Here is a 15,468-nt window from a genome sequence, read left to right on the forward strand (position 1 = left end):
AGTTCACTTTTTATTCATCCCCTCCCATGGCTCAGGCTTCCCTGGTAGCTCAGATGGTAAAAAATCTGCCTGCAGTGCGGCAGACCCGGGTCTGATCCCTGGGTCAGGAAGATCCCCTGGAGGAAGAAATAGCAACCCACTCCAGTATTCTTGCCTGGAGAATTCCATGGATAGAGGAGCCTGACAGGCTACAGTCAGTGGGGTCACAAAGAGTCAAACACAACGTAGCGACTTTCACTTCCCCTGGCTCCCTAGATTCTTCTTGTCTGGACACTTGGATAGTTTATTAAGCACACATTGCATTAGCTAATATCTTCACTTAGGCTAGGCCCTCTTCCTGGAGTCTATTTCTCTTATTCACTTAGAAAAAGCCTTTTTCGGTCATTCAAGAATTAAGTGGCATTTCCATAGGAAAGCCTTCCTGAACATTCCTTCCCCAAAGAGGTATCTCCTGTCTCCTTTATTCTCTCCTAGTGCCCTGCTGAAGCCTCACTTGTGATGCAGCCTAACTACTTATATGTCTGTCTGCCCAACTAGACTGTAGGTTCTGAAACTGAGGTCTTATTTCAGCCAGCCTTATATACCTCAGTCCTCCAGCAAAATATCTGGCATATAATAGAGGCTTAATGAATAGTTGTTGAATATAGGTGGATGGGGAGGATGGAAGTTAGATGGACAAATGAAATAAAGAAATGGGGAGACTTCGTCTTTCTAAATGATACAAGTTACTTGCTCATGAGAAATTAGAAGAAAAAAGCAGCATATATACCTACCTACCTATATACTTAACACGTGTATATATCTACACATATACATATTGTTCACAGTGTGACTCTAAAGCTATGAATCTCTCTTTTTAGACAACATTTAGCAGGAGTAGGACCTAATAACTTATATCTTTAAAGACTGATACCTTATTTTTTGTTGTTCAGTTGCGGCCAACTCTTTTGTGACTGCATGGACGGTGGCCTGCCAGGCTTCTCTGTCCATTGGATTTTCCAGGCAGGAATATTGAACTGGGTTGCCATTTCCTTCTCCATTCCTTCTCCTGACCCAGGGATCGAACCCTCATGTCCTGCATTGGCAGGCGAATTCTTTACCACTGAGGCACCAGGCAAGCCAAAATCACTAAGGGGGCACCTGGATACGAACCAGGGAACCTAATGCTGTACTCTCTCTTTATTCTAGAATGATCGAGGTCTTCGGCTTGTGGCTAATTCAATGGTATGGGTTCCAGAAGGCGGGATGCTGCAGATTACTAACAGAATCTTACAGGCAGAAGCTCCAGGTGCCAGTGCCTCAGAAATCATCTACAAAATCACACAGGACCACCCCCAATTTGGTAACTTTTTTTTTTTCCTTTGTCATGATTTCATCATTGCTTTCAGCAGTCTTAGACTCGCTTCTGTGTGATGCCACACAGCCAGGTTGTGTTTCCAATGAACTTGTCTTTCAAACACATCCCCTTGAAAGAAAGAATAATCAAAGAGCACAATCACACTGTGTTCATATCAGGTACTAGGTAGTATGCTAAGTGATGGAAACATAGTATATTTAAACCTAAAATGTAAGTTTTAAAACAACTTCCCTTTAGAGCCAGTGCACTTGAGGGTAAGGATAGAGCACAGTGGGAATATGAAAAACTGAGTCTCTTTCTTCACAGATGGTGGGAGCTAAATTAATCCAGACTTCACTACTGTACAAATTAGCACTTTGTATCAAACTCACTGATAATTTGAATAATAATCCCCTTCTAGGCATCTGTCCTACAAAATAATAATATATGTGAAGAAAGATATATGTTTAAAACACCTGTTTTAATAGATCTTCCCAACCCAGGGTTTGAACCTGGATCTCCCACATTGTAGGCAGACGCTTTACCATCTGAGCCACCAGGGAAGTAATTAAAAGCATTACAAGATGTTAAAAATTTTTTTTAAATAAACAAATCCATTTTTCAGAGAGCATAACTTGTTAAAAGTCACCTGGCTAGCATTATGTCAGTTTAATGTCAAAGTTCAGGCTCTTAAACTCTACCTTGTGTCCATCACTGATTTTTTTTTTTTTTTTTTTTTTTTTTTTTGCCACCTGGCTTGTGAATGTTCCCCATCCAGGAACTGAACCCTGGCGCCAGCAGTGAAAATGCCAAGTCTTAATCACTGGACACTAGGAAGTTTCCCCTCACCTGCTTTCTTCTTGTGACTTTCTTTTTATTTTTTAAAAAAGTCTTTACATAAAAGCATTTCTCAAGTTTTCCATCATTACTTCCACTTCCAGACAGATAGTAGAGTGGGATAACCTACCATTGTCACCTAGAAATGATGGGTAAAAGAGATGAAGAACTAAAAGGCACTCATAGCTGATCCCTCAAGGATACAGAAGAATCTCCAGGTGCAAGAAACAGAAGGAAACCTGTTGCAGGAAACCTGCAAACCTGGGCAGGAGCTGATGGCGTGTCTTCTCTGAGATGGGTTGTGTATGTCTCAATAACATGGGGGGCTTGGGATTTAATCCCCATGCAGAGACAAAAAGCTGGAATTAAGGCAAGAAGCTCACCAGCACAGATAGATGGCAAAGAAACTACCAGTGTTTCCCAGGGCTCAGAGTAGAACAAAAAATGCCTACTAAGAATTCAGAACTTCAGACCTATTTCTCCTGAAGACCCAAAGTTCTCTTATACCATTTGCATTGTCTGAGAAACCCAAAGCTGAGGCAGTAATGTGAAAATTGATCTCAGGCCAATGATACTTCTTGAGTCCCTTGCAGAAAAAAGTAGAAACTACTGTGGAACGCCCACTCTTAACTCCAGACCACACAGATTCTCACAGATATAACCACTGAAGATTAGCTCAGAATTCAAAATTACAGAACATATGAGGAAATAATATGTAGTACCATAACCAAAACAAACAAGAAGATTAAAACCCAAAGAATTTCAAATGAAGGAACTAGCTTACAAAAACTATGAAATAAGCATATTTTAAAAGATTTAAAAACACAGAAGAAGGAATTGAAACTGTAAGGAGATAAAATGCCATTAAAAAATAAAAACAACAAACAGGCAGATTTTTTTAAAGAAATAGTAATTACTTGAAAATGAAAATTGTAGTCATTAAAATTGCTTGGTGTGATAAATAGTAGAGAAATAATAATTCATTTTCCCTCAGGTTATCAGATTCTTAAAATTATGTATTTTCTCTGGTGAAGAAAAAATTAACTCAGTATTGTTTAAGAATAACTTTAGAGTCCACAAAGGCATTGAAAGTCATAATCTAATCAATAATTGACAAAATTATAGAACAATCAGTCTAGCTGGACTGTAGTTTATTATGGATGTATAATCTTGAGGAGAGCAAGTAGACCCCCTTGAGCCATACATTTCTTTGAAAGATGAAACTAGATAATTTTTTAAATTTTTACTTAAAAATAATTTTAGACTTACTGAAAAGTTGCAAAAATAGTGCAAAAAAGCCCTTGAATATGCTTTAACTGCTTCCCCCAATATTAACATCTTATATAACCATAGAACAATGGGCTTCCCTGGTGGCTCACTTGGTAAAGAATCTGCCTGCAATGCAGGAGACCCAGGTTCAATCCTGGGTGGGGAAGATCCCCTGGAGATGGAAATGGCAACCTATTCCAGTATTCTTACCTGGAAAATCCCAGGGACAGCTTCAGTCTATGGGGTGGCAAAAAGTTGGACATGATGAAGCAATTAAACCACCACCACCACCACCACCATAGAACAATAATCAAAACCAGTAAATCAGCACTACTACAATGCTACTAATTAGTTCACAGACCTTTTTCAACTTTGCCATATTTCACACACTGATTTTAAGCTAGACAATGTGTAAGTCTTTTCAGCTCTAAAAATCTTTGACTCATTTGATGTATTAAATTCTTTACCTTTATCTTGATCATAAAAACAATCAAGAAGTTAAATTTCTTAAAGGTATCCCATCCCAATAGTCTATGCTCACTGAGGTGATTTTTGAGCCATTTCAGCTTGATAAATGCCATACAGACTAGATTTTGACCCTTTTCTTCCATAACTCTCTTAATTAACTTCTTCCTAGGAACATAATCCTATTTCCGTGTGTTCAGAGTTCCCCACTGGTAATAATCAAATCACATTACCCTTAGGAGCCATTCAAGAGCAAAAAAGGTGGTGGGAACCAGAAGCCCACTTAACACAAATCTACTTACATCCATCTATCCTGGTTTTGTGAATTATGGAGCCCTTACCCCAGTGCCACCCTAGCTACTATGCACTCCCTCATCACATTGGAATGTTCCGGTTGAGCTTTAGGCTTTGGTGAAGACCTGACTGTGTGACTGAGTCCAAAGTAAATTGCTCATGTAGTATATGCATAAAGGACCTACATTCAGACTCACCACTTTTTTCAAATGTAAGTTTAGGCAAGTTGATTAATATGTGTACCTTTAGCAGATTTGAGAGTAAATTAAATGAGATGGTTTTATTCAAGTAACTTGAGTATCATTTGAGGGAGAATCTGACTTACATTGCTGACTCTAAGTTATTTAGATAGTGTAAGGAAACTTCAATGCAAATTATCTCAACCCCAAAGTAATTCATTGTGATTCCAATGAGATTCTAATTCTTAAAACCTATTACCTTTTCCCTTCAAGATTCTTGGTTAAAATATTGACTTCAATATCAAGGAAAACACTAGTAGATATTGTTTTCTGTTTTTTAAGCCTGGACTGTTTTTTAAACCTGGATTTTCATATATTTAAAGAATCATCTTGTATTTTGTTATACGATGATAAAAGCAGAGATGAGTTACAATGCAAAAGCTCTCACCTAGAAGGAGTGAACCCCACAAAATATTGGTATTTCTCCCTGTCTACTTGTGGGCTTATCACAAAGAGACCTTGGATTCCACATACCCAGTGCTGAATTCCTCATCTTCTCTTCTACCAGCTTATCCCATTAGTGGGCTCGCTTCCTTACTCATCACCCAACCTAATAGGCGATTATCTGATTCCTCTCTCTTTCTTACCCTTTACAGACACACTTGTTAAGTTCTGTTGCTTCCACTTCTTTAATGATTCTAGTATCTGTTTATGTCTTTCCGATCTTACCTCTGTTACTTGAGTTTATTTCATCTGGGTTTTTCCAGCAACTTTGTAATTAGTCAAAGAAGGCAATGGCACCCCACTCCAGTACTTTTGCCTGGAAAATCCCATGGACGGAGGAGCCTGGTAGGCTGCAGTCCATGGGGTCGCTGAGAGTTGGACATGACTCAGTGACTTCACTTTCACTTTTCACTTTCCTGCATTGGAGAAGGAAATGGCAGCCCACTCCAATGTTCTTGCCTGGAGAATCCCAGGGACGGCGGGGCTTGGTGGGCTGCCGTCTGTGGGGTCGCACAGAGTTGGACACGGCTGAAGCGACTTAGCAGCAGCAGCAGCAGTCCACATAAATATTAGCTACTGTTGTTATTGGTTCTCTAAATTAAAATCCAGCCTCTTTCACAGAACTTTCACATACATTCTGTGTTCTACTAAAAATCAGTTCTTGCCGTTAACCTACTGAAACTCTCACAGTGGCTTCCAGTTGCTTCTGGGGCTGATCTCCAGAGGCAGGAACTGCATCCTGCTGATCTTTGAGTCCCCCGTCCCAAAGGGCTGACCACAGTAGTTAGCAACTAGAAGGTGCTCACTGACTGTTTACTGAGTTGAAATTAATGGGATTAGTCAATATCTTATGATTCTTGTTAATCTGCATAGTAGGGCAAGGGGTTTTTTTTAATCTGGAAAATAGGTTTATTTCATTAGGACTTGTTAAGAAAACCCTGCTTAATTAGCTTTCCTGTTATAAAGCAGAATATCTAGGAAACTGATCTTTAGATATTTTTCTATTCTCCATATTTTCATTGTGGAAATCTCCTCTCAGAATATTTTGCAACTACCCACATTCGTAAGCAGTCCACATCCTGGGAAAGCATGTTTATTAACAAGGTCTTATGAACAGAAGTTGAACCAGCAAGAGATGGGTAATGGAATTTGTGACTTAGGTACAAATGAGAAATAGTCCAAGAAAGAAATAGAGTGAGTTGATTCTACACATGATTACTTTAATAAGAATATTGATGTTTTTCTATTACTTCAGTATTTCATCACTATCCAGGATATTATGTTCATTTTCAACTTGAATTTAGTGCATGTTAATATTAGAATCAGTATTTGCTTTGAGAAAGAAAACTAATTTCTCTAGGGTAATCAAAGTGTACTGTTAATTGCCCAATATGTCTCATGCACTAAGATCTGGTTTTTTTTCTACATAACATTTAAAAGATATGTACAGTTTCTTTTTTTCTCTTTCTCTCTCTCTCTCATACACACACACACACACACACACACACACACACATACACTCTTCTCTCCCTCTTCATATCAGAGTGGTAGAGAGGCTTCTTTCAGATTTACTGTTAGATTCATTTTCACAAGAATGTGACTTCTGTTTTTTTTATTATTTTTTAATTGAAGGATACTTGCTTTACAGAATTTTGTTGTTTTCTGTCAAACATCAACAAGAATCAGCCTTAGGTACACACCCATGTCCCCTCCCTCCTAAACCTCATCCATTCTTCTTGGCCTTCCCTTGAAGGAACATTCTCCTTGTGAAATTTTGATTGTTTCTATAACACCTCTGAATTTGCAATCTCACTTTAAGAAAATAGTAGCTCCAGGTGAAGAACAAACAATAGAAACAGATTGGTGGTGGTGGTGGTGTTTAGATGTAGATTTCATTACCTCAATTCTAATAAAGTTTAGAGAGTGAAGGAGGAGAAAACATGATCAGTTATTTATCAAGGTAAATGTTGGTCTGTGAACATAAAATAATGATGGGTAACAGAGTTTCATGACTAGGAAAATGAGCTGCGGATTCAAATCCCAGCTCTTCCACTTCAGATCTGCCTGACCTCAAACAAATTCTTGAACTTTTCTGAGCACAAATTACTTTGTCTTTAAAATGCAGATGATAATAGCATCTTCAGGAGGATTCAGTAACACAGTGATAAGGATAACCAACATTCTTTTTAAGCACCTGTGAAGTATGTACTATCATTCTGTTTTCACCAATGAGGGACAGAGACTTTAGTACATAAGTAAGCTCACCCAGCTCTACGTGGTGGAGCTGGGTTTGAACCACTATGCGATGTGCTTCATGCAGAACCTGTCATATGCATTCCAGTATTAGCTATTATTATTTTCATTGTATAGAACTCTTCCTGATCTTTTCCTAGTTTCCCCTTTTGTTTACACCAAAAGTTTCCTGGTTAGAAAACATTTTCTGTTCATAGAAAGTTGTGGGGTAGAAATGAATCTATTCAATGCCCAGTATTTGCAATGTTCACGGCTATTAGAGTCTTCTTATATAATTTTAATAGATACAAGTCAGTAACTTCATACATGAATTGCCTTTGAATGGCTTTTAGCTCTTTTAACTGAAAGACTGAGTATTTTTTGTCTAAAGGTGGTTTTGATGACATCTACTGAGTTCTGTGTTTATGTCTTTTCCTTCACCTTAAATAAAAATAAAGAAATGTACCATATCTTTTCTGTTTAAAAAAGTGATAGAGAAGTAGATGAGAGTTCTGATTGACTTTTCCCTTTCCCAGGGTCCTCACTAACTATGTGCTTTTCCTAGGGGAGGTGGTCCTTCTGGTTAATATGCCTGCAGACAGCCCTGCAGATGGAGGGCAGCACCTGCCTGATGGGAGGACAGCAACTCCCACCAGCACCTTCACCCAGCAAGATATCAACGAAGGCATCGTGTGGTACAGGCACTCAGGGGTCCCAGCCCAGAGTGACTCCTTCCGCTTTCAGGTACCCTCTGCTTCCTGAATTTTCTGATATCTGGATGGTCTGATGAAAATCTTCACCCTTATTTATAAATGATCCAAGTCATTTTCTATGATTGCCTGCAAGTCACATTTGGGAGTGGAAAAAATGTAACTAGTAGCATCAAGAGACTTATTTTTAATTAATTTGCCAATTCAGCCTTATGATCTCTACATCATTTCATAGCAAAGAGATTTATAATGGATAATTGCTAAAGTGTTTGGCAAAAAGTATTTTCAAAATATTAAAATGCCATATGGAGAAAAAAAATCTTATTTTCTTTTTTCAAATGGTTTTGAAACATTTACCATCTTATGATAAGGTCATGGGTTTAGCAGCCAAACTCATTGGGTTTATGTTTTACTTCTGCCATGTACTAGCTTTGGAAAAATTACTTGGACGAAATCCTTGAACTTCAGTTTTCTCATCTGTAAAATAGGATTGTACGGATTTAATGAGTTGTAAGGATTTAATGAGTTAATACAGATAAAGCATTTAGAATACTGCCTATTACTATGTAAGGGTGTGTGACTATCATTTATTAAGATTAGTCAAATACCAGTGCTGTAGACTGAATGTGTCCAACTGAAGTTCATATGTTGAAATCTTACCCATCTATGTGATGGTATATGGAGGTGGTGCCTCTGATTAGAATTAAATGAGGTCATGAGGGTTGTCTGGAGAAGGCAATCCACTCCAGTATTCTTGCCTGGCAAATCCCATGGACAGAGAAGCCTGGCAGGCTACAGTCTGTGGGGTTGCAAAGAGTCTGACATGACTGAGGAATTCACACACACACACACACACACACATGAGGGTTGTACCCTCATGAATGGGATTAGTTTACTTACAGGAGTCACAAGAGCACTTGCTTCCAATCTCTGCTGCCCTCCATGGGGATACGATGAAAAACCTACAGTCTACAGCCCAGAAGAGGGCCTTCACCAGAACCCAACCATACTGGTACCCTGATTTCAGACCTCCAGCCTCCAGAACTGTGAGAATTACATTTCTATTATTTAGAAACCACCCAGTCTATGGTATTTTTGTTAGAGTAGCCTGAGCAAACTGTGGCAACCAGACCATAAGGCTGGTTTAATTTATTCTGTCAGTAAATTACAGAACAAGAAATTATACTGGGCACATTCTCTGTTATGAAATGATTAGAAATTAATAATAAAAGGGTAAAAAAATCAAGCCATTTGGAATTTCTAAATAATTCCTAATTCTAAAACTATTAAGAAATATTGATTAAGAGGAAACAACATATCAAAACTTAAATGATGTGGACAAAGTAATACTCAGAAGAAAATTGATGGCCTTAAGCTCTTATTATTGAGCAGAAAAGCATGAAAATGAATGGGCTAAATACTAAATTCAAGAAGCTGGTGAAGTATGAGAGAAGCAAAAGGAAAACATCGATAGACATAAAAGAGGAATTGACTAATTATAAGATTCTAGACTTGGTAAATAAGTACAAAATCTGAATCTTTGGAAAGACCCATACAGTTAGAGAAACCTCTGTCAAGGACAATTCAGAAATGAATAATTGAACAGAAATGCAAAGGAATGAGGAAGTATGAATGAGAAAGAACTTTTAAACACAGATACAGAAAAGAATTTAGGAACGCATCAGAGAAAATCTAAAGAGGCCCTCATGGTGATCAGTCAAAGCAACTTAACAATCCTGCTAAGTCTGAGCCCATTTCCTTTGCTTGGAATCCGATGGGGATAAACTATCACTACAGCTCACCTTGTTAAAATTATTTTCCATACTAATAAGCAGCAAGGTCCTACTGTTTAGCACAGGGAACTCTGCTCATTTTTATGTGGCAGCTTGGATGGGAGAGGAATTTGAAAGAGAATGAATACATATTTGTCCCTGATGGCTCAGACAGTAAAGAATCTGCCTGCAATGCAGGAAACCCAGGCTCGATCCCTGAGTCAAGAAGATTCCTTGGAGAAGAAATGGCAACCCACTCCAGTATTCTTGCCTGCAGAATTCCATGGGCAGAGGAGCCTGGCAGGCTACAGTCCATGGGGTCGCAAAGAGCCAGACACGACTGAGCAACTGACACTTTGACGTCATGTGTATGGCTGAGCTCCTTTGCTGTCCACCCGAAACTATCACAACATTGTTAATTGGGTATACCTCAATGCAAAATAGAGAGTTTAAAAAAATTATCATCCATTCTGTGCCGGATGCCTGGTGCACGTATCTTCATCGTCCAATTTATATTGTGTTGAAAAATGTGCTTTCCCAGAGAGCTGCCTGAAATAAACCTGGAAATCATTAAAATGAGATTACACTGAGCACACTGAATGTCCAGTGAGTGCGCAAACATGATGTGCCCTTTGCCCAAGTTAATATTTCAGTTTTAGCAGCTGGGGACTCAGCAGTCCTCAGGTAATGAGTCAGAACAGAGGCAAAGACCTCAATCAAAAGGAGTCACCTCAGCAAACTAGAATCCTCAGACCTGCCTTTGCCTTTATAGGCATCAATATGAAGAACATCATCAATATGGAGCATTTCCCTGGAAAGAGATTCTCAGCACCTGCTAAAATGATATTTATTGCTTTTGCAAGTCGGTTACTAAGTAGGTTATTATAAAATAGCAAAAGTTATTGATTTTTGGAAAACAAATTCACTTGAGTTTAAGACCTAAAACATCATTACTTAGAAAATGGTTCCCTTTGGAGAGTCTTCACACGTTTTGCTCAAAATGTATTTAAAAGGCCTACCTGAAATCTCCTTCAAACTCTGTGGAATATTCTTTAGAATATCTTCAATAATGACAATCTTCAATAATGACAAATCCTTGGGAGGTGAATCTTCAATGATGACAAATCCTTGGGAAGTGAATTTTAAAATATAACCCAATAGCCAAAAGTCATGCTGACTCATATCTGGTAAAAAGAAGAGTAGTGTTATTTTTGGTTAAAACAAGGACAAATTATGAAGTAACAAGCTCAGTTTTCTTACATGTTTTGTGAAGGCTTTCCAATAAGTGCATTTTGAATACTGATAACATCCTTATTTCAAGTATGAAACAATTCTCTCAGATCATATTCTCTTGCATATGGAAGCTTTGGTGTGTATGTTTTTAAAGTCTCATTATTTGATAGGCTTACCTATAGTTTGATGTGAAGTAACACAGACTCTGTAGCTATGTGCTAAAATAAATGGCTAGCAACTTTTCCCATTCATCATTTTAGTGTCCCTTGGGATTTTAGACTATTTTTAAAAAGATGCTGTTCTAATGGTTCTTCTCTTTGTCCCTTTTTTTCCTTTCAAGCAGAAAATGCAATACAATGAGTTGCATGGATTTAATTTCATTTTAATGTTGATATGCTGTCATGAGCCGTCAATGCAGTCCATCTGTTACTTTGCGTCTAAGACTTGGGATTTATGCAATGCGAATGGTGTGAAAAAATTAGAGCATGGCATAGTGAGAAGAAAGCAGGCCAAGGAAGGAGCCCTGGTTTTGGGCTTATTCAGATCACGTTGACACAGCCTCAGGGGATGTGGTTTGAAAAGGACCAAAATATTTTATAGCAGTATCTTTGCTAGGGAAGCTAGAATTGAGTCCCTTGCTTGGTAGTATGCTCACATCTCACTACCTGCAGAGTTCTATTCCTTTTCTTCAAGAGATAGGAGAACGTATCTTCCTCTGGCCTAATATCCTAAAGCTTCCAAATTGAGTCACCGTGGTCAGTAGGAAGATCAGGAACCCACTGACCTAGTTTTAAATACTGCTCCTTAGTGGCTTTTGATCTTGACACCTATAACTTTTTTACTTTCAGTTTCATCGTCTGTAAAAATGGAGATAATAATATCTACTTGGTGGGTATTCAGTAAAAAAACTTTTTAAAATTAGCTTGTACGGTGCTGAGGCTATGATAAATGCTCTGTTGCTAAGTCTCTAAGCTTTTGTTGTTAATATTATTTATGGCGACACTATGAGATGTCTTATTGGAAACATGTAGATATTCTGCAACTTGAGCTCTGCAGAGAAGTAAGCTTTCCTGTAGGATGTAATTTTAGAAGACATAGAGAAAGGGCTGCTGTTCTGCCTTTTTCTCAGGATTTACAAAACCCTGCCCCTTCTCATACATGTGCGTGTATGCTCATTCGCTTCAGTTGTGTCCGACTCTTTGCGACCCCATGGACTGTAACCCATCAGGCTCCTGTGTCCATGGGATTTTCCAAGCAAGAATACTGGACTGGGTTGCCATTTCCTCTTCTAGCGGATCTTCCCCACCCAGGGATCGAACCTAGTCTTATGTCTCCCACATTGGCAGGCAGGTTCTTTACCACCAGCGCCACCTGAATGCAATTCCACATGGCCACTTGGGCCTGACCAATTCTTCTAACAAGCACAAGGAATAAAGAAAGAAGGCACATTTAAGGGAGTGGCTAAGTAGCACTGAGGAAGGGGAGAGACTGCATGGGCAAACCATCATTTTTCAGTATGTTTGAAACAGGAGGAAATTGATCTTGTGACCACTACCCTAACTGTAAATGCTTTTAATCTTGCCTTGCAGTGATGAGGCTGGGATTTAGCATTTATAATCTAATTGTAGATATCTGCACTGGGTAAAGATTAAAGTGGAATAAACATCACTTATGTAATGTGTTGTATATGTTCATAATGAGACATTTTATAGCTATCAAAATTATGTTTTCAAGAATGTTTAATGATATAGCAAAATACCATAATATTAAGTAAATATTTAGAATATATACTTATATATAAAGATTCACATATGCATAGCAAAAAGATTAAATTGAAATGCAATGGTATATTCATTACTATTTATCAGTAGTGAAATTCTTCATGGTTTTTATTCCATATTTATACTTTCCTGCAACTTCAGAATTGCCTAAAATGTTTATTTTAAATGAATCTTAAAATATGAAGAGCAGAACAAAGATTGTAATGCAGGAGCATATAGAATTCAAAGACAAATGGTTCGAAAGGGAAAAAGTAAACATGGGCAAACTACTCTGCCCATCAGAGTCTCACCAGCATGCCATCTCTTTGCAGGTGTCCAGCGCCACAGAGGCCCACGCCCCTCTGGAGAGCCGCCTGTTCAACATTGCCATCTTACCTCACGCTCTGGAAACACCCCAACACTTTCCAGGATCTTCTCTCCACATGACAGTGAGTTGGGTGGGAGGGCTCATGGTTTTTGCTTGGAGGAGATGGGCTGATGCTACCTACGTGCGTGCTAAGTCATTTCAGTCGTGTCCAACTCTTTGTGACTCTATGAACGGTAGCCTGCCAGGCTCCTCTGTCCATGGGATTCTCTAAGCAAGGACACTGGAGTGGGTTGCCATGCCCTCCTCCAGGGGATCTTCCTGACCCAGGGATTGAACCTGCGTCTCTTAGGTCTCCTGCGTTGGCAAGCGAGTTTGCTTTTACCACTAGTGCCACCTGGATGAGATTTGACTTAATGCCTATCTTGGAACACAGACTCTGCGGTCACCAAGGCATGCCAGCCCTGTGAACACATTTCTCATTGATTTGAAAAAGCAATTAAAATTACCAGAGTGAAAGGAAGATTAGATGAAATCTACCCTAACCTCCCATCCATTGCTGCTAAACTTTTTGCAGCATCCCAATCATGGGCCCACTCCCTGAGTGGTGTTGTTCAATTGCTAAGTCATGCCCAACTCTTTGTAATCCCTTGGATGGTAGCCCAACAGGCTCCTCTGTCCATGGGATTATACAGCAAGAATTCGGGGGTAGGTTGCCATTTCCTTCTCCAGGGGATCTTCCCTACCCGGGGATCAAACCCGCATCTCCTGAATTGTCAGGCAGATTCTTTACCACTGAGCCACTAGGTACTCACTGAATACCTGAATGGATTTTCAGGTTTATATCCATTTGATGATTGCTGTTTGGGTATAAATGTTTAGCCAGTTTAGAGCTCTACCTAGCTGGAGAAACTGTTCTTTGTTTTAAAAGTCCTGTTAGTAGTTTTCTATTATAAAAGAAATATCAAGGCTCATCAGGGTCTCCCTGATAGCTTAGTTCATAAAGAATCCGCCTTTAATGCAGGAGGCCGCAGTTTGATTCCTGTGTCAGGTAGATCTCCTGGAGAAGGGATAGGCTACCACTCCAGTATTCTTGGGGTTCCCTTGTGGCTCAGCTGGTAAAGAATCCACCTGCAATGCAGGAGACCTGGGTTCGATCCCTGGGTTGGGATGACCTCTTGGAGACGGGAAAGGCTACCCGCTCCAGTATTCTGGCTTGGAGAATTCCATGGACTATACAGTCCAGGTCCAATGCTGTAAGCAGCAATATTGCATAGGAACCTGGAATGTCAGGTCCATGAATCAAGGCAAATTGGAAGTGGTCAAACAAGAGATGGCAAGAGTGAATGTCGACATTCTAGGAATCAACTAACTGAAATGGATTGGAATCTGTGAATTTAACTCAGATGACCATTATATCTACTACTGCGGGCAGGAATCCCTCAGAAGAATGGAGTAGCCATCATGGTCAACAAAAGAGTCCAAAATGCAGTACTTGGATGCAATCTCAAAAACGATAGAATGATCTCTGTTCGTTTCCAAGGCAAACCATTCAATATCACAGAAATCCAAGTCTATGCCCCAACCAGTAATGCTGAAGAAGCTGAAGCTGAATGGTTCTATGAAGACCTACAAGACCTTTTAGAACTAACACCCAAAAAAGATGTCCTTTTCATTATAGGGGACTGGAATGCAAAAGTAGGAAGTCAAGAAACACCTGGAGTAACAGGCAAATTTGGCCTTGGAATACGGAATGAAGCAGGGCAAAGACTAATAGAGTTTTGCCAAGAAAATGCACTGGTCATAGTAAATACCCTCTTCCAACAACACAAGAGAAGACTCTATACATGGACATCACCAGATGGTCAACAACAAAATCAGATTGATTATATTCTTTGCAGCCAAAGATGGAGAAGCTCTATACAATCAGCAAAAACAAGACCAGGAGCTGACTGTGGCACAGACCATGAGCTCCTTATTGCCAAATTCAGACTGAAATTGAAGAAAGTAGGGAAAACCACTAGACCATTCAGATATGACCTAAATCAAACCCCTTATGATTATACAGTAGAAGTGAGAAATACATTTAAGGGCCTACATCTGTAGATAGAGTGCCTGATGAACTATGGAATGAGGTTCGTGACATTGTACAGGAGACAGGGATCAAGACCATCCCCATGGAAAAGAAATGCAAAAAAGCAAAATGGCTTTCTGGGGAGGCCTTACAAATAGCTGTGAAAAGAAGAGAAGCTAAAAGCAAAGGAGAAAAGGAAAGATATAAACATCTGAATGCAGAGTTCCAAAGAATAACAAGAAGAGATAAGAAAGCCTTCTTCAGCAATCAATGCAAAGAAATAGAGGAAAACAACAGAATGGGAAAGACTAAAGATCTCTTCAAGAAAATCAGAGATACCAAAGGAACATTTCATGCAAAGATGGGCTCGATAAAGGACAGAAATGGTATGGACCTAACAGAAGCAGAAGATATTAAGAAGAGATGGCAAGAATACACAGAAGAACTGTACAAAAAAGATCTTCACGACCCAGATAAT

The 15,468-nt window shown here is 39.2% G+C and overlaps 1 protein-coding gene across 2 annotated transcripts in view; it reads left to right on the top strand.

Annotated features, from left to right (window-relative positions):
- FRAS1 (Fraser extracellular matrix complex subunit 1) overlaps positions 1-15,468 on the top strand; it is a 534,238-nt gene that overhangs the window by 382,144 nt on the left and 136,626 nt on the right. For both annotated transcript variants that reach the window (XM_070372561.1, XM_070372562.1), the window contains 3 exons: positions 1,189-1,342; positions 7,682-7,860; positions 12,924-13,040. In XM_070372561.1, the coding sequence (XP_070228662.1) occupies positions 1,189-1,342; positions 7,682-7,860; positions 12,924-13,040 (450 nt within the window). The remainder of the gene's footprint in view (positions 1-1,188; positions 1,343-7,681; positions 7,861-12,923; positions 13,041-15,468) is intronic.

Source organism: Bos mutus, chromosome 6 (assembly GCF_027580195.1).
Source record: "Bos mutus isolate GX-2022 chromosome 6, NWIPB_WYAK_1.1, whole genome shotgun sequence".
Taxonomy (NCBI): Eukaryota; Metazoa; Chordata; class Mammalia; order Artiodactyla; family Bovidae; genus Bos; species Bos mutus.